Here is a 17,386-nt window from a genome sequence, read left to right as displayed (position 1 = left end):
ATACCAGACAACACAGGTGTAAGCCTGGGCTCACACCCTCAAGCTGACTCACAGATAGACATGATTCAAATCACAGTATTCAAGTTACTATTATTCCACTTCAAATAGAACTCATTTTTTCATATCATGTTCAACAATTTCAACAGTTGCTGAAATTTTACACTTCCAAGAGGCTGAAACTAGAGGATCACTTGAGACCAGGAGTTCTAGACTTGCCTGGGCAACAAAGTGAGACCCCCATCTCTACAAAAAATAACTTGGAAAAAAAAAAGAAAGAAATTTCAGTGTTTTGAAACACCATAAGGATTTTTATAATAGAGAAAAGCAGGATACAAAATCGTACAATGTGCTATTGATTGTTTTTAAAATACGCTTAGAAGACAGAAAGGAAATATACCAAAATGTTAGCAGTGGTAATGTTGGAGGGATAGGATTATGAGGAAACTTTGTTTTCTCCTTTATACTGTTCTATATGTTCCAAATGATTTATCTTTTTTATTAATATTTTTAGTTATGAGGCAATTCAAACTTACAAAAACGATGTGACAGATACATATGTACCCGTCACCAGGCTAGATGTTAACATTTTGCCGAATTAGCTTCAGATAGCTTGAGTGTTTTTGGAGAATTTAATTTAATATACATACATATTTATGTAGAGCAGCCACGCTCCCCCCAGCGCATAATTTTCTTCTTTCTTTCTCCTCAGAAGTGTTTATCATTGCCATGCATTTTTTTTTTCTTTTTTTTGAGATAGAGTCTTGCTCTGTCACCCGGCTGGAGTGCCATGGCGCTATCTCAGCTCACTGCAACCTCCGCCTCCGGCTCAAGTGAGTCTCCTGTCTCAGCCTCCGGTGTAGCTGGGATTACAGGCGTGCACCACCACACCAGGCTAATTTTTTTGTATTTTAGTAGAGGCAGGGTTCCACCTTGTTGGCCAGGCTGGTCTCAAACTCCTGACCTCAGGTGATCTGCCCTCCTCGACCTCCCAACTTCGGAGATTACAGGCATGAGCCACCACGCCCAGCCCCCATGCGTTTTTATACTTGGACTCTTTGTTTATGTATATATTCAGAACAATACAAAAGTGTTTCTATGTGTTTTTAAAACTTATATAAATGGCATCCTATTGAATAGATGCATTTGCAATATGCTTTTCTTTCAAGTTTATATTTTTTTAATTAATCAGTGATTTACGTATAGAGAGTATTCATTTTAGTTGTTTCGTGGCATTTTGTTATATGAATTAACTATAACTACAGCTTCTTCGTCCATTCCGCTGCTGATGGCTGGTTTGGGTTTTTTTTTTCAGTTGTTTTGTCATTGTGAACGCTGCCTCAATGACTGTCCATGTATTCTGTCCCTAGCACACCTGTGAGAGGGATATCTAAAAGTGGAATTGATGGGTCAAAGGTAGTATTGTGGGATGCTGCAAAATTACTTTGTTGTAAGTGTACCAAGTTAACACTCCTACAAGCAGCAAATGAGAGATCTTTTTTTTTTCTCAAAGTCTCCCTCCATCGCCCAGCTGGAGTGCAGCGGCGTGATCTAAGCTCATTGCAGCCACCGCCTCCCGGGTTCAAGCGATTCTCGTGATTCAGCTTCCTGAGTAGCTGGGACTACAGGCACGCGCTACCATGCCCAGCTAGTTTTTGTATTTTTAGTAGAAACGGGATTTCACCATGTTGGCCAGGATGTTCTCAAACTCTTGACCACATGATCCACCCATGTCGGCCCCCCAAAGTGCTGGGATTACAGGCAGGAGACACGGCACCCAGCTGCAAATGAGAGATCTTGTTTCGCCACATCCTTACTAATATGTGCCATTGTTAGCATTTTAAATATTTTGCCTCCAATTCATTGGATGTCTCCCACCTTGCATGGGCGATCATCCTTTCATAAGTGTATTGATTACTCAGGTTTCTTTATGGTGATTTGCCTGGCTGTTCCTACATTTTGCCCATTTTGGGGGTTGGGTTTTGGGGTTTTAAAAATTGATTTGTAGGTACTCTTTCTGTATTCAGTATAACAATCCTTTAATGGCTGTGTTACTTTTTTGGAGGGTTGTATTACTTTTGCAATCACTGAAAAAATTAGTTTTTAAAGTAGATTCATGGGCTGAGTGCAGTGGCTCACTGCTGTAATCCCAGTAACTTGGGAGGCTGAGGCAGAAAGACTGCTTGAGGCCCGGAGACCAGCCCAGGCAACATAACGAGGCCCTATCTCTAAAAATAAACAATAAAAAATAAAATGGGGGCCGGGTGTGATGGCTCATGCCTGTAATCCCAGCACTTTGGGAGGCCGAGGCGGGCAGATCAAGAGGTCAGGAGTTTGAGACCAGCCTAGCCAACATAGTGAAACCTCATCTCTACTAAAAATACAAACAAAATTAGCCAGGCGTGGTGGCGGGCACCAATAATCCCAGCTATGTGGGAGGCTGAGGCCGAAGTTGTAGTGAGCCGAGATTGTGCCACTGCACTCCAGCCTGGGGGACAATGCGAGACTCGTCTCAAAATTAGAATAGAATAGATAGAATATTCAAATTTATTTTTTCCTCTGAATCCTAAGCTTATGGATATACTGTATCTCTTCCAGCTGCTGAAATGAGGCAAAATGACAAAATAACGTGCATATTGGAAAACCGGAAAAAGAGGGATCGGAAAAATCTCTGTAGGGCTGTCAGTGACTTCCAGCAGAGCTTTCAGAAGCCGGAAACTCGCCGAGAATTTGATCTGTCTGACCCCCTAGCCCTTAAGAGAGATCTTCCAGCCCGGCAGTCAGATAATGATATTCGGAATACGATATCAGGAATGCAGAAATTCATGGGAGAGGATTTAAACTTCCATGAGAGGAAGAAATTCCAAGAAGAGCAAAACAGAGAATGGTCCTTGCAGCAACAGAGGGAATGGAAGAATGCCCGGGCTGAACAGAAACACGCAGGTAATGAAACAGAAGGGACCAGCCGGTCTCCGTGCTCTCCTCAACAAACCAACCCTACAGTTTTTCTGGGTTGTTTTGTTTTGTTTTTTGCTTTGTTTTTTTAGCAATCCTACAGTTCCTGTGTGTGTGTTTTTTAAGCAACCCTACAGTTTTTGTGTTTTTTTTTTTAAAGTCCTAATGTGCACAGCCACATGCTGCTTTGGCCCTGTAGGGAAAGAAAAGTCAGAGCCTGCCCTCCAGGAGTGAAACATCCAGTCACCCCTCAGTCAAGTGGTAAACACTTTCCGTGTCAGGTCCCAGCAGGATCGTAACTCAGAATTGGCCCCTGCCCTCACAGCCTGCTGGGAAGATGAATGGGAAAGATGCAGGTCTTCCCAAGTCTCTTGGGTGCTGTGGTGGAAGTTCCTACAGGGAGCTGGGCACAGTGGCTCACGCCTGTAATCTCAGCACTTTGGGAGGCTGAGGCAGACAGATCACCTGAGGTTGGGAGTTCAAGACCAGCCTGACCAACGTGGAGAAACCCCGTCTCTACTAAAAATAAAAAATTAGCCAGGCGTGGTAGCCCATGCCTGTAATCCCAGCTATTTGGGAGGCTGAGGCAGGAGACTCGCTTGAATCAGGAGGCAGAGTTTGCAGTGAACCGGGATTGCACCATTGTACTCCAGCCTGGGCAATAAAAGCAAAACTCCATCTCAAAAAAAAAAAAAAAAAAGGTTCCTACAGGGAACTCAGGGAGTGTAGTTGCAGGCATGGTGGTCATATGTCCTCACCAGAACTCCCCAAGCCCAGGGAACCTCTTAGGCAAATGCTCCAAGGCACAAAACAGCCTCTCATTGAAGTAACTGCAGAAAGCCTAATGCATCCTGCATTCACTGAGGTCAGCAGCATTCTGCTCTCCCAGCTCCTCTTCATGCATGTACAGAAGCAGCGCTGATCCTTCCAGCCACTTCTGTGCCAGGAAGACCCAGTAATGAAGATGACAACATCCCTGCTCTCTTGGGGTGTGTCAGTGGGTGATGAAATAGTCTGGAGCTATGAGGAAGCCGAAACAAGGAGCAGGTACAGGGAGAAACACACTCCATCTTCTTAAGCCCCTCCTCTCTGCTTGTTAGTGTGCGGTCTCCTTGCTCAGCTCATCCTCCTCCCAGCCTCTTCTCTCCCCACTCTACTCTCCATGAGTGATGTCTCCCCAGATAATCTGCCCCCGTTCTCTCTGAACCTACTCCTACCAGATTTATGCCCCTCCCTGTTCCACTGGAACTGCCCTGGCCAATCTCACCAGTAACCTCCATGTCGCCCAATCCAACATTGGTTTTTTGTTTTTTGGTTTTTTTAAGGCAGAGTCTTGCTCTGTTGCCAGGCTGGCATGCACAGATGCAATCTCAGCTCACTGCAGCCATGCCTCCCAGGTTCAAGTGATTCTCCTGCGTCAGCCTCCAGAGTAGCTGGGACTACAGGCGTACACCACCACGCTCAGCTCATTTTTGTGTTTTTACTAGAGATGGGGTTTCACCGTGTTGGCCAGGATGGTCTCGATCTCTTGACCTCGTGATCCTCCCGCCTTGGCTTCCCAAAGTGCTGGGATTACAAGCGTGACAGCCTTGATGGCCTGCACACAGCCGTCAAGGCCGGTTTTTGATCTTCATCTTGACCTGTCATCAGCACAAGACACACTCGATCATCTCCTCCTCCTCGAAATCCACATGCAATTCAGCTTTCAGAACACTGTGCCATTGCACTACAGCCTGGGCAACAAGAGCGAAAACTCATGTCAAAAACAACAACAATGAGAAGAAACAGTGTGGGGTTTGGACAGCATCACCCTACCCCCTTGATCCCAGCTTCAAGCCCACTAATGGCTTCACGTGAACGTGGAGAGAGATACGGAATCCTCCCGCAGACCGTGGGCTCTGCAGGCTGCACCTCTGCCCACCTCTCTGCTTTTGACTCCGCCCTCTCCACTTGCTATGTTCCTGCCATCTTCCTCTTTCACTTCTGGATTCCGCTGAATCCTTTCCCACCGCAGAACCTCTGTACCTACTCCCAACCCGCTTTGTTTGTCCTGCAGGTCTCAAGCCTCATTTGCTCCCAGAGGAGTAATCCCTAACCCCACCCCCCACCTCAGCCAGGAGCCCCCAGTATCTCCCCTGTTGGTCTCTCTGTCCTTTCTCCATGTCACAGCTACAGTTGGTATTAATACGTTTATTCTGGGTTCATGTGTTGGTTGATGTCTCCTCTGCTAGGCAGGAAGTTCCAGGAAGGCAGGAAAAGCCCTGTCTTACTCGCCATTATGTACCATGTTCCCAGCAAAGTGGGACCCCCATGCTAGGCTCTCGATGGCTCTGTGTTAAATGGATGAATGAACAACTGAAGGGTGAGATGTGAGGCTGACGGTGCAGAGGCCAGAAATTCAAGATGAAAGAATTTGGTCTTTGTTTTTGTAGATCACAGGGCACAAATACTTGAATGAAGACACTTCTGATCGATGACTTTTTTTTTTTTTTTTAACATAGTGGTTCTGCACAGTCGGTGTGTCCTGCCTCACAGGTCGGGACACAGGCTCAGAGAGGTTAAGTCATACTTGAGGTTCACAGAGCTAGGAAATGTCGGGCTGGGATGTGAGCCTGCTCTGTTTGCCTCCAAATCTTCACGCTTTGCTGTCTGGGCCTTCCACCTTGACTCCTTCACCTAGTCCTCCCCTGTCTCTTCCTCCCTGGCCTGAGCACGTCTTCCTGCCCCTGTACAATGTCTGTCATCTGGCTCCCCTTCCTCCTCGAGTCCTGCCTGCTTTCTCGCTCTTTCACTTCTGGATTCCGCTGAATCCTTTCGCACCCCAGAACCTCTGCACCTGCTCCCAGCCCTCTTCTTTTGTCCTGTAGGTCTCAAACGTCATTTCCGGGGCTGTAGAGTGTCTCTTGCCCGCTGTAAGGATGTAGCTGCGTCCGCATAGAGCAGGACAGCAGGGGCACACCACCAGCCTGTCCCAGGACCCCAGCATGGTAGTGATCATCGGCACTCAGCAGGTCCTGTTATTATTGTTCCCGCCTCACGCTCATGGCTAAGGACGTGGTAGGAGGCAAAGGCACGAATGGCCACACGGCAGGGAGAAGGAGCTCCTGTGGCCAGGTGGGTCTGATTTCGTCTCGCCTCCTTTCAGAGGCCTTCTACACGGAGACCAGGCTGCAGTTTGATGAGACGGCCAGGCACCTACAGAAGCTGGAAAGCGCCACCCGAAAGGCAGTTTGTGCGTCTGTGAAAGAGTTCAACAAGAGCCAGGTATGGGTACCCGGATACCCGACGCTCCGCCACTGGAGGGGAGGACGAATCCGCTGCAGCTTCCCAAGGCTCTCCTGCCTCCCGGGGAATCCCAGTCTCAGCCCACTCCCCTGGCCACATCACCAGCCCTGATGGAGCCCCTGACGCTGCCTGATTGATTACAGAGACGAATGAGACCCAGTCCTGTCCCTTATCTCCGAGTCTTGGAAGGAAACCTGCCCAACTCCCCTTTCCAGACTTCAGTTTCTTCTGTAACATGAGGATGGTGACATCCGCCAGACTGTTACTGCCTAGCTCTGCTGCCACGCCTGCTGCTGGCTTCAGTTCTTCCCCTCTCCGAGCTCCCTTTTACCGAGAACACCTACATGGATGCTCACTGATGGCAGGGAGGGAGACTATTGTGATGAGCTCGGACAGTAGGGTCTTCTGAAGGCTCCCGCATCCTCTAAACTCTGGCCCACCTCCTCCCACACACTGCCCTCCCCTCCAACCTGATGCTGAAGTTGCTGAAGTAGATCCTTCTCTGCTTCTTTGTTTTTTGTTTTTGAGGCACGGTCTCACTCCATCACCCAGGCTGGAGTGTGGTGGCGTGATCATGCCTCCTGCAGCCTCAACCTCCCAGGCTCAGGTGATCCCCCACCTCAGCCATCCGAGTAGCTGGGACTACAGGCATGTGCCACCGTGCCCAGCTAATTTTTGTATTTTTTTGTAGAGACAGGGTTTTGCCATGTTGCCCAGGGTGGTCTCAAACTCCTGAGCTCAAGCACTTTGTCCGCCTCAGCCTCACAAGAGCTGGGATTCTTTTACTTATGCAAATTAGAGCTCGCCCCCTTCCCCTCCCTCCCCCAACAAGGTTTTCTTTTCAAATGCAATTCTGTTTTCGGTGGGTGAGGACTTGGCCAGATTGATCAGATTCTCTTGTCAACTACAACTGTGGTCCCTAAAGACCACATGGGTCACGATCCGTTGGAGAGGAGAATACCAGAGCCCGGCCTCATGTTCATTTTTAACCTCATCGCTTTTGATTTCCATGTTCATGTGTCATTACAGAGCATATGCCATAATTAAAGTATAGTAGTGCCACACTGTGAACTAAATATTTTGGAGATACAAGCTCTAAACTGTTCTGCTGGCGGGGGCGGGCAGTTGAAAATCCCAGAGAGGCTGGACCAGACACCAGAGAATGTGGGTTGTCAACACCAGGGAGAGGAATGAGGAGAGCAAACTGCAGGTGCTGGGGAGGACCGAAGGGCAAAGCAAGACACCAGATGTCTGAGCTCACCACCTAGTGAGCTGCAAAGGTCAATATTATTATTAAAACAATATTAAATATAAAATAATATTGTTATTATTACTTTGAGACTAACTCTTACTCTGTCACCCAGGCTGGAGTGCAGTGGTGTGATCTCAGCTCACTGCAACCTCTGCTTCCTGAGTTCAAGTGGTTCTCCTGCCTCAGTCTCCTGAGAAGCTGGGATTACAGGGGCATGTCATCATGCCTGACTTTTTTTTTTTTTTTAAGTAGAGACAGGGTTTCACCATGTTGGTCAGGCTAGTCTCAAACTCCTGACCTCAGGCGATCCACCTGGTTGGCCATTATTTTAAATCCCAGCAACAATTAGCTGCTCTTAGTAGTCACTGTGTTTAGCAGCCCTACCACAGAGGCATGATTAATCCAACTTAACCGACAAAGAAACAGGCTCAGGCCCAGGCACCATGGCTCATGTATGTAATCTCAACACTTTGGGAAGCTGAGACAGGAGGATCATTTGAGCTCAGGAGTTCAAGACTAGACTGGGCAATATAGTGGGACTCTGTCTCTAAAAACTTTAGTTTAAATTAGCCGGGTGTGGTGGCACACCCCCATAGTCTCAGCTATTTGGGAGACTGAGGTAGGAGAATCACTTGAGCCTGAGAGGTTTGAGGCTGCAGTGAGTTGAGTGTACCACTGCACTCCAGCCTGGGCAATGGAGTAAGACCCTGTCTTTAAAAAAAAAAAAAAAAGAGGCCAGTGCATTGCCTCACCTGTAATCCCAGCACTTTGGGAGGCTGAGGTGGGTGAATCGGGAGGTCAGGAGTTTAAGACCATCCAGGCCAGCATGGTAAAACCCCGTCTCTGCTAAAAATACGAAACATTAGCTGGGTGTGGTGGTGGGCTCTGTAATCCCAGCGATTTGGGAGGCTGAGGCAGGAGAATCTAGGAGGTAGAGGTTGCAGTGAGCAGAGATCACACCACTGTACTCCAGCCCAGGCGACACAGTGAGACTGTGTCTCAAAAAAAGAAAAAAAAGAGGCTTGGAAGGATGAGCTGCCTTTCTTAGGGAGTGCTCAGTGGCAAGTCCAGTATTTGAACTTGGGCCCGTCCAGTTGCAAAGCCTGTGCTGTGTGACTCAACCAGGCTGGCCTCTGGTGGGCACCTGTGGAATGCTGGCCCCTTGCAAACTGCCCTGTCCATGTGTTACTGAGGACAACTGTTAACCCAAGTACATGTCTCCTGCGCCACCTCCTGACTTCACAGAGAAATGACTGCAGCCCCGAGAGGGGAGGTTGACTTGTGCAGGTCACACAGCCAGGGACCCCTCCAGGGAATGGAACAGAAATTAGACCTGGAATTGATTTGTACTGAGGACTGCAGCATGTAGTCACTGAGGTGACAATGCATTTTCTACCTTTGAGAAGTCATCACCATTGGGAACCACTGTGTCGGTGTTCTTTGCAGCCCACCAATGTCCAGGGGTTGCCGGGGCACAGAGCCCTGCCCTGGGTGGGGCCAGGCCAACGCTGGGTGGTGGCCTAACCCAGGGAGGGAGCTCCCTGCCTTGGCAAGCTAGTGCAAGACCCAGAGCTCTTATGCACACACCCAGCAGGGGCTGATCCTGAGTCTAGCCCACCCGCCCAGCAGTGCTCAGGCAGAGGTTCCGGGACCCTCCCACATCCGTACCTGACAAGTCTCCCCGCCACCCGGCTCCTGCTGCCCTTAGCATATCCTTCCCTCGAGGGCCCTCAGTGAGATTTGCTGGCCTGGGTATCAGAAGACCCCTGGGGTCACTCAGACCATCTTCTTTCATGTCTTCACCTGCTTAGGCCATTGAGTCAGCAGAAAGGAAAAAGCAAGAGAAAACACAAGAACAAGAGGACAACTTGGCCGAGATCACCAACCTGCTGCATGGGGACCTGCTCTCTGAGAACCCGCAGCAGGCAGCCAGCTCCTTCGGGCCCCACCGCGTGGTCCCTGACCGCTGGAAGGGCATGACCCAGGAGCAGCTGGAGCAGATCCGCCTAGTTCAGAAGCAGCAAGTCCAGGAGAAGCTGGTGATTGCCCCTCCCCTGTTCCCAGAGCCCGAAGAGCCAGCCCCTATGCTCCTGCTTCCTTCCAGGCACAAATCTCCTTGAGGCAGGCCTTGTGCTCTGCGCTAGGAGCTGGCCTCAAGGAGTTTCCCTTCTAGTCGGGGGAGACAGGCCAGATAATCTTACACCCATATGATGTGGCATCAGGAGTAGGAGTGCCAGGAAGGGACAGTAGACTGGGTACATGTTGAAGCAGAGACCAAAAGCAGGCAAGAAGGGAGCCATGTGTGGACCTGGGAAAAGGGCGACCAGGCAGGGGGAGCTGCAAAGGCACAGGCCTTGAGGCAGGACCCTGTCAGACCTGCTCGGAAAAGAGCGAGGAGCCTGGTGCCTGGAGTGGACTGAGGGAGGGGCAGGTGCTGAGGCCTCAGAGACAGAAGGTCAAGGTCCTGCTGGAAGGCTACTGGAGAGGACTTTGGCTTGCTTCTTCTGTGACTGAGACAGGGAACTCTGGAGGGTTTTGGACAGAGGAGTGACAAGATCTAACTTAGGTGGAACAGGATCCCCAGCCAGATCCCCTTGTGTTGAGGGTGGATGCTAGGGGCTGAGGAGGAAGGAAGGAGACCTCTAGGAAGGCCTCTGCAGTGCTCACGGTGAGAGGCCGTGTTGGCTGGGACCACAGCACTGGCACTGGCGGTGCTGGGAAAGGGTCAGATTCTGGATGTATTTTGAAGGTAGAGTCTACAGGACTGGTTGAAGGATTGGGCGGGGGCGTGTGAAAGAGAGGAATTAGAGATGACTCCAGGCCTTGTGGCCTGAGCAACTAGAGGGGTGGAATTGGCATTTCCAGAGATGGGGAAGGTAGTGGGAGGAGCAGGTTGGCGGGGTGGGAGGGGTGGAAATCAAAATTACAATTTTAGATACATTAAGTATGCAAAGTTCATTAGATATCTGTATCTATTAGGATTCGATTTGCTTGAATGTGGCAGAAAACCACAAATAACAGCATCTTAAAATAGTCTCTTGCATGCAGTCTAAATCCTCAGGAAAACAGTCCAGGGCTGATATGGAAGCTCTGTGGTCACTGACCGATGTCCTGCTATCCTTGTCTCCTGGCTGTCACTTCTTAGTGCAGGATGGCTGCTTGAGCACCAGCCATCACATGCATAGTCCAGCTACCAGGAAGGAGGCATGGAGATTTTCACTTACATTTCACCGGACAACACTTAGTCACGAAGTTGCCCCTAACTCTAAAGAAGGCAGGGAAATGTCACATTTATTCCAGGCAGTGACATGTTGGTGATTCTTTTACTAAGGAAGAATGAAAAATGGCTACTGGGAGAGAAGTGGTATTTTCTGCCACAACCTCCAATTAAAGCCCAGCTGGATATGGAACATAGGGCTCAGAACAAGGTCTGGGCCGGAGGCATAAATGTCAGTCGTCACCTACAGAGAGTATGTATATATGCATTTTGAGACAGAGCTCACTGTATCACCCAGGCTGGAGTGCAGTGGTGCATCCTCTACCTCCCAGGTTCAAGTAATTCTCCTGCCTCAGCCTCCTGGGAAGCTGGGATTACAGGCATGCACCACCAAGCCCAGCTAATTTTTGTATTTTTAGTAGATACCTCTACTCCAGGTCTCAAGTGATCTGCCCATCTCAGCCTCCCAGAGTGCTGGGATTACAGGTGTGAGCCACTGCGCTTGGCCCTACAGAGAGTATTTAAAGCTGAGGACTGAGTCCTGCCCCCACCTTGGAGTCCCCCTTCTCAGTACCACCATTTATAAAGAGCAAAGGGGCCTGAGAAGGGGCTACCAGGGAGGTGGATGGATGTAAGCCATGGTTTCCTGGAGGCCAAGTGAGGACAGTTGTTTGGGAGGGAAGGAGAGGGGAACCCCTGGGTCAGACACTGCTGCCAGGCTGTGGGCTAAACGCTGGATCCGGCACCATGGTAGCCGCTGGGGACCCTGTCGGGAAGGAGAGGAGTGGGGCCGACAGCCTAATGGGCTCAAGAGAACAGGCAGGAAAGAAGTGGAGGTGGCAAATGTAGACAACACTTACAAGCGTTTGCTGTAAAGGGTGCAGAAAAATGGAGTGGTAGCTGGTGGGGGCCATGGCGTGAAGGGCAAGCTTCTGTCTGTTTGTTTTGATTATGTAAATAACACCATGCTTGTGATACTGATGCCAGAGGAGAGACTTGCTGGAGCCATGTCCCTGGGCTGCAGGTGAGCAAGGGACATGGAGTGCTATTGAGGGCTTGGTGTGGCCTGGGAGCTCAGAGAGCCATCACGGGAGCCGTGGGAAAGAGCATCAGGGTGGGAGCTTGGGGAGCCTCTCTTTTCTAGTGAAATTGACCAGCAGGATCAGAACAGAAATTAGACCTGGAATTGATTTGTACTGAGAGCTGTGGCTCAGGACCACTGAAGTGACAGTGCATTTTCTACCTTTTAGAAGTTAAAAATTTTCTACCTTTTAGAAGTAGAACTGAGGGAGGGGGAGTGAGTGCTAAATGGTCACCTGGAAGAGCCAGAAAGGGAACGGCCTGAAGGAAGGGGACAGGATGGTCGGACAGTGCCCAGGGCTCGTTGGGGGCGGGGGTCATAGTCATGACCTTGAAGTGACCCCAAGAGAGCGCTTTTGGGTGTCCCCACCCGTGCTTAGCCAGATTCATCTTGGTCACCACCTGCCTGACCAAGTGAAGGGCTCAGGGGGCCGAAGGCATCGGACTGGGAGTGTCTGCCATGAGACAAACCAGGGGGCCAGAGAGAGAATGGAAAAGTGGCAGCCAGCGGACTGCAGGTCATAATTCAGGGGGCGCATAGTCGTTGGAGTCAGGGTCTTGGAGAGAGAGTGGAAGAGGCAGGTCCCAGCAGTGAGACTGTCGGGGCAGCGTCACTGGTAATGACAAGGGAAGGGTGGAGGGTCCCAAAGGGAAGGTCTCCAGCCCGAAGCACTGGCCAGGTGGGGCCCGCAGTCTGTGGTTTGAAAGCCCCTAGGGGATTCTGATGCCCACTCAAGTTTGAGAACTACTGGTCGGGTGTGCCCAGAGGGTGAGAAGCGGAAAGCGGGACTACATCTTTGAAGAGGAGGCGGGAGAGCTGAGCAGCGGGGACAGGAGAGGGCCGTCTCTGCGCATGCTGAAACCACTGAGAATCCTGGCAGGAGACATCTGGAGAGGGTCTCAAACCTGCAAAGGTGGGTGGGAGAGGCCGGGCTGGGTGGCAGATGCCATCATTGGTGTTAGCTTCTGATTTGGGGGGTCCAGGAGGACAAGGGACAGTGGCGGTGGTGTGGACCAGGGCTTGAGGAGTGGGTGGGGCACCTGCTTCCCTGCAGGCCAGAGGTGCATGCGTGTGGGAGAGGCTGCAGTGGGGCCAGGACCTGGGTAGGCAGGAGGCGTGAGGCTTAGGAAGTAGTCCAAGGTGAAAGAGCCCCAAGGCTGGAATCAGGGTCCAGGGCCCTGCTCTGTGCTTCAGGACTGTAGCTCTGCCCGGACTGCCTGGCACAGACGGCCAGCCAGCCATCGTGAAAGCAGCATGGTTGCCTAGTTTTCATTTTTTATAGAAAATTAAGACAGCTGGGTATGCCTGGCTCACGCCTGTAATCCCAACACTTTGGGAGGCCGAGGCAGGTGGATCACGAGGTCAGGAGATCAAGACCATCCTGGCCAACAGAGTGAAACTCATCTCTACTAAAAACATACACAAGGGCCAGGCGCGGTGGCTCAAGCCTGTAATCCCAGCACTTTGGGAGGCCAAGGCGGGCGGATCACGAGGTCAAGAGATCGAGACCATCCTGGCCAACATGGTGAAACGCCGTCTCTACTAAAAATACAAAAACTAGCTGGGTGCGGTGGCGTGCACCTATAGTCCCAGCTACTCGGGAGGCTGAGGCAGGAGAATTGCTTGAACCCAAGAGTCGGAGGTTGCAGTGAGCCGAGATTGTGCCACTGCACTCCAGCCTAGCACCTGGCAACAGAGTGAGACTCTGTCTCAAAAAAAAAAAAAATACACAAAAAAATTAGCTAGGTGTGGTGGTACGCACCTGTAATCCCAGCTACTCAGGAGGCTGAGGCAGGAGAATTGCTTGAACCCAGGAGGCAGAGGTTGCAGTGAGCCGAGATCGTGCCACTGCACTCCAGCCTGGCGACAGAGTAAGACACTGTCTCAGAAAAAAAAGAAGACAGAAAAGCACAAAGGGGGCAAAACGCATGAAACCTCCCCACTCAGAAATACCGCCCCCTTCCTTTCTGGGTTGTGGCTTCCACCCCCTTTTCTGTGCTTGGCGGTAACTGGGACAGCTGGGACCTCACAGCGAACAGCTGGGCTTTCTGCTTTGCTCTTAGCCCAGGTTAGTGTCTCGTGCCATTCCCCGCTTTCAACCAACCAGCGTGTGTGATGACCCCAGGCTCCTGAGAGCAGCCTGCCTTTAGAGCAGGGGACACTGAGGTTCGTGGGAGCCAGGTGACTTGCCTAGTGGGTGGCAGAGACTGCCAGCCTGCCTTCAGTCCCAGTATGGGGCCACCCAGGTTCATGTGCCACACACCAGACACTTATCCTTGCTCATTCGGCGGGAGGAAGCTCTGCCCTAAAACTGGCAAAAGTGGGCAAAGGGGACTCGTCTTCAGCCCCAACAAAGCTGATGACACGTGGGAAAGTGCCCCTCCCTTCACATAAGTCCAGCTTCCTCTTCCAGGGCTCTGGGGTTTTCACAGAGCAGTCTGGAGGGCAGTGAGAAATGAGCTGAAACATAGCAACTCAGGGGTCGGGGTGCCCCTCTAAGACCATGACCTTCTTGTCACAAGTGAGGCTGTGGTGTCTGCATGTTCTGGAAGCTGCCCAAATGATCTGCGTTCAGCTTTGGGGCAGCAGGCCATGGCTCATGGAGGTAGTGCTGACCCAGCCAGGGAGACCCCTGAGCACCTGAGGAGGAAGACCCTGGCCCAGCCTGCACCTGGGAGCCCTGGCCCTGGGAGCCAGGAGCGGAGGCCACTGTAGGAATGGAGGTCCTTCCCCCTCGGGAGCCGGGAGTAGAGGCCACTATAGAAATGGACGTCCTTCCCCGCCACCGGGAGCCAGGAGTGGAGGCCGCTGTAGGAATTGAGTCTCCCTTCAGGAGAAAGAGAACAGCCAGCACCTCCTGACGGGGGAGGGCAGGCTGGGGCTCTCCTCTGGCTTCCTGCATGACATAGGTCACCTACCTGCCCCTCCTCTGAGCCTCAGTTTCCCCATCTGTAGAACGAGAGGCCAGGTCTCCTGGACAATCCCCTGGGGCTCTTTGGACCTGCAGAAAGGTGATGGTGAGTCATCGCTTCCTTCCAGAGGCTCCAGGAAGAAGAGCGCCAGCGAGACCTAGACTGGGACCGTAGGCGGATTCAGGGGGCTCGCGCCACCCTGCTGTTTGAGCGGCAGCAGCGGCGGCAGCAGCGTGACTTGCGCAGGGCTCTGGACAGCAGCAACCTCAGCCTGGCCAAGGAGCAGTGTTTGCAGTGAGTGCTGGGTGGGACCAGGGCCGGGTCGGACCTCTGCAAGTCTATGGAGGTCAAGGACAAGGAGGGGGCAGGAGGGGAAACACCCCACCTTGGGTGGTCCTCATTTGGGCACTGGAGACCTCAAGCGGGCTGACTCAGGTTGACAGACCCATGGGCCGCAGGTCACTGCTGTCCACATGGGGTGCATAGATGGAGGGCACCGGAAAGCCCCAGGGAAGAGCACTGAGTCTGTCTGCTGGGGGAGTCAGGAAGGCTTCCTGGAGGAGGCTTCATGGCTGAGACCCAGGAGGAGGATGGCACTGCCTGCTCAGGAACGGGTTTCCAGGCAGAGAGAGGGGCTCCTGAGCTGCCCCCAAAAAGCCTGGAGTCTCTTAGTTATAGACAGGACCCTAAGAGTTGAGAGTTCCAACTACAGGAAAATGTCAAATTCAAGTAAATAGGTGAACTTGCTACTGAAAAACACAGTATATATCTACTTATTTATCACACTGTTGGCTTAAAGTCAGGAGGGGGCCGGGCGCGGTGGCTCACGCCTGTAATCCCAGCACTTTGGGAGGCTGAGGCGGGTGGATCACGAGGTCAAGAGATCGAGACCATCCTGGTCAACATGGTGAAACCCCGTCTCTANCCAGGATGGTCTCGATCTCTTGACCTCGTGATCCACCCGCCTCGGCCTCCCAAAGTGCTGGGATTACAGGCTTGAGCCACCGCGCCCGGCCAAGCCTTGTACACTTTAAAAGAGTGAATATTATGGCGTGTTAACTATATCTCAGTTTTTAAAGAACCCATGAGATTTCACTATGAAGCCACTGAATGCCTGAAATTCAAAAGACTGACCATATCAGATGAAGGTCCAGATGCAGAGCGACTGCAACTTTGCTCCATCATTGGTGGGAGAGAGGTGGTTTCTAAAAAGCTGACCATAGTTTACTCTATAACCTGGCTATTGCAAGAGAAATGAAAACACACATTCTGCCGGGCACGGTGGCTCGTGCCTGTAATCCCAACACTTTGGGACTCCAAGGCAGGCAGATCACTTGAGGTCAGGAGTTCAAGATCAGCCTGACCAACATGGAGAAACCCCATCTCTACTAAAAATACAAAATTAGCCAGGCATGGTGGTGCATGCCTGTAGTCCCAGCTACTTGGGAAGCTGAGGCAGGAGAATTGCTTGAATCTGGGAGGCAGAGGTTGTGGTGAGCTGGGATCGCGCCATTGCACTCCAGCCTGGGCAACAAGAGCAAAACTCTATCTCAAAAAAAAAAAAAAAAAAAAGGAGGGACCTGGGAATATTTTCTCCAATTGGATATCTGGTTGCTGGTGGGTCCATCTGTTATCATCACTTCTGTTGAGGGCCTAAAAGGATCATTAAGAATGATCTGAAAAGCCAGGCCTGATGCCACACGGTTTAAATCCCAGCTACTCGGGAAGCCGAGGTGGGGGATCGCTTGAGCCCAGGAGCTGGAGGCTGCAGTGAGCCATGATTGCACCACTGCACTCCAGCCTGGCTGACAGCGTGAGACCTTGTCTCTAAAAAAAAGAAAAGAATGATCTGACAAATCAAATGGGGTAAACAGAACATCCAGTCACTCCCATGGAGGTTTCATTTTAATATGTCCCCACATTTTACTGTTAAAAGTCCCTAATCTAATTGCAGTGTAATTATAAAGTAAGCCTTGCCGCTGAGGAGCAGTTGAGATGGATCATTTTTTTGAGCTTATTAGGTGTGAAATGTATTCTGTATTTTGGGGATAATACTAATAAAAAGTTTGTGTGCCTTTTCAAAAAAAAAAAAAAAGAATACTTAGGGAGTACACATACTTGCTGACTTTTTTTTCTCCTTTTGTTTCGTTATCAGGAAAAAATACATGAATGAAGTCTATACAAATCAACCGACAGGAGACTATTTCACACAATTTAATACAGGAAGTCGATAATCAAGAAGACACCCTTGTTCCCATGGTTTACATATAAAGAGTGACAACCTTAAAGAGTCGCATTTATTTTTAAAAAGTACATTCCTGGGCAGGCGTGGTGGATCACACCTGTAATCCCAGCACTTTGGGAGGCCGAGTTGGGCAGATCACCAGGTCAGGAGTTCAAGACCAACTTGGCCAACATAGTGAAACCCCCTCTCTACTAAAAATACAAAAATTAGCCGGGCATGGTGGCAGGTGCCTGTAATCCCAGCTACTTGAGAGGCTGAGGCAGGAGAATCGCTTGAACCCAGGAGGCGGAGGTTGCAGTGAGCTGAGACCACACCATTGCACGCCAGCCTGGGTGACAGACTGAGACTCTGTCTCAAAAAAAAACAAACACTCCTTGATCCACAAGTACCATTCAGTTGTAATCATCCACTGTGGACAAAACATTTATCTAACCTCTCCCTT

The 17,386-nt window shown here is 50.8% G+C and overlaps 1 protein-coding gene across 1 annotated transcript in view; it reads left to right on the top strand.

Moving 5' to 3' along the window:
* RIBC2 (RIB43A domain with coiled-coils 2) overlaps nucleotides 1–16,987 on the top strand; it is an 18,874-nt gene extending 1,887 nt beyond the window's left edge. The window contains exons 3-7 of the mRNA XM_017529473.2: nucleotides 2,596–2,940; nucleotides 6,098–6,216; nucleotides 9,301–9,528; nucleotides 14,827–14,993; nucleotides 16,855–16,987. Coding sequence (XP_017384962.1) covers nucleotides 2,596–2,940; nucleotides 6,098–6,216; nucleotides 9,301–9,528; nucleotides 14,827–14,993; nucleotides 16,855–16,933 — 938 coding nt within the window. The 3' untranslated portion in view covers nucleotides 16,934–16,987. The remainder of the gene's footprint in view (nucleotides 1–2,595; nucleotides 2,941–6,097; nucleotides 6,217–9,300; nucleotides 9,529–14,826; nucleotides 14,994–16,854) is intronic.
* The last annotated feature ends 399 nt before the right edge of the window (nucleotides 16,988–17,386 follow it).

Source organism: Cebus imitator, unplaced genomic scaffold (genome assembly GCF_001604975.1).
Source record: "Cebus imitator isolate Cc_AM_T3 unplaced genomic scaffold, Cebus_imitator-1.0 Scaffold59, whole genome shotgun sequence".
Lineage (NCBI taxonomy): Eukaryota > Metazoa > Chordata > Mammalia > Primates > Cebidae > Cebus > Cebus imitator.
Note: the sequence above shows the minus strand (reverse complement) of the source record. Positions and strands in the feature narration are given on the sequence as shown.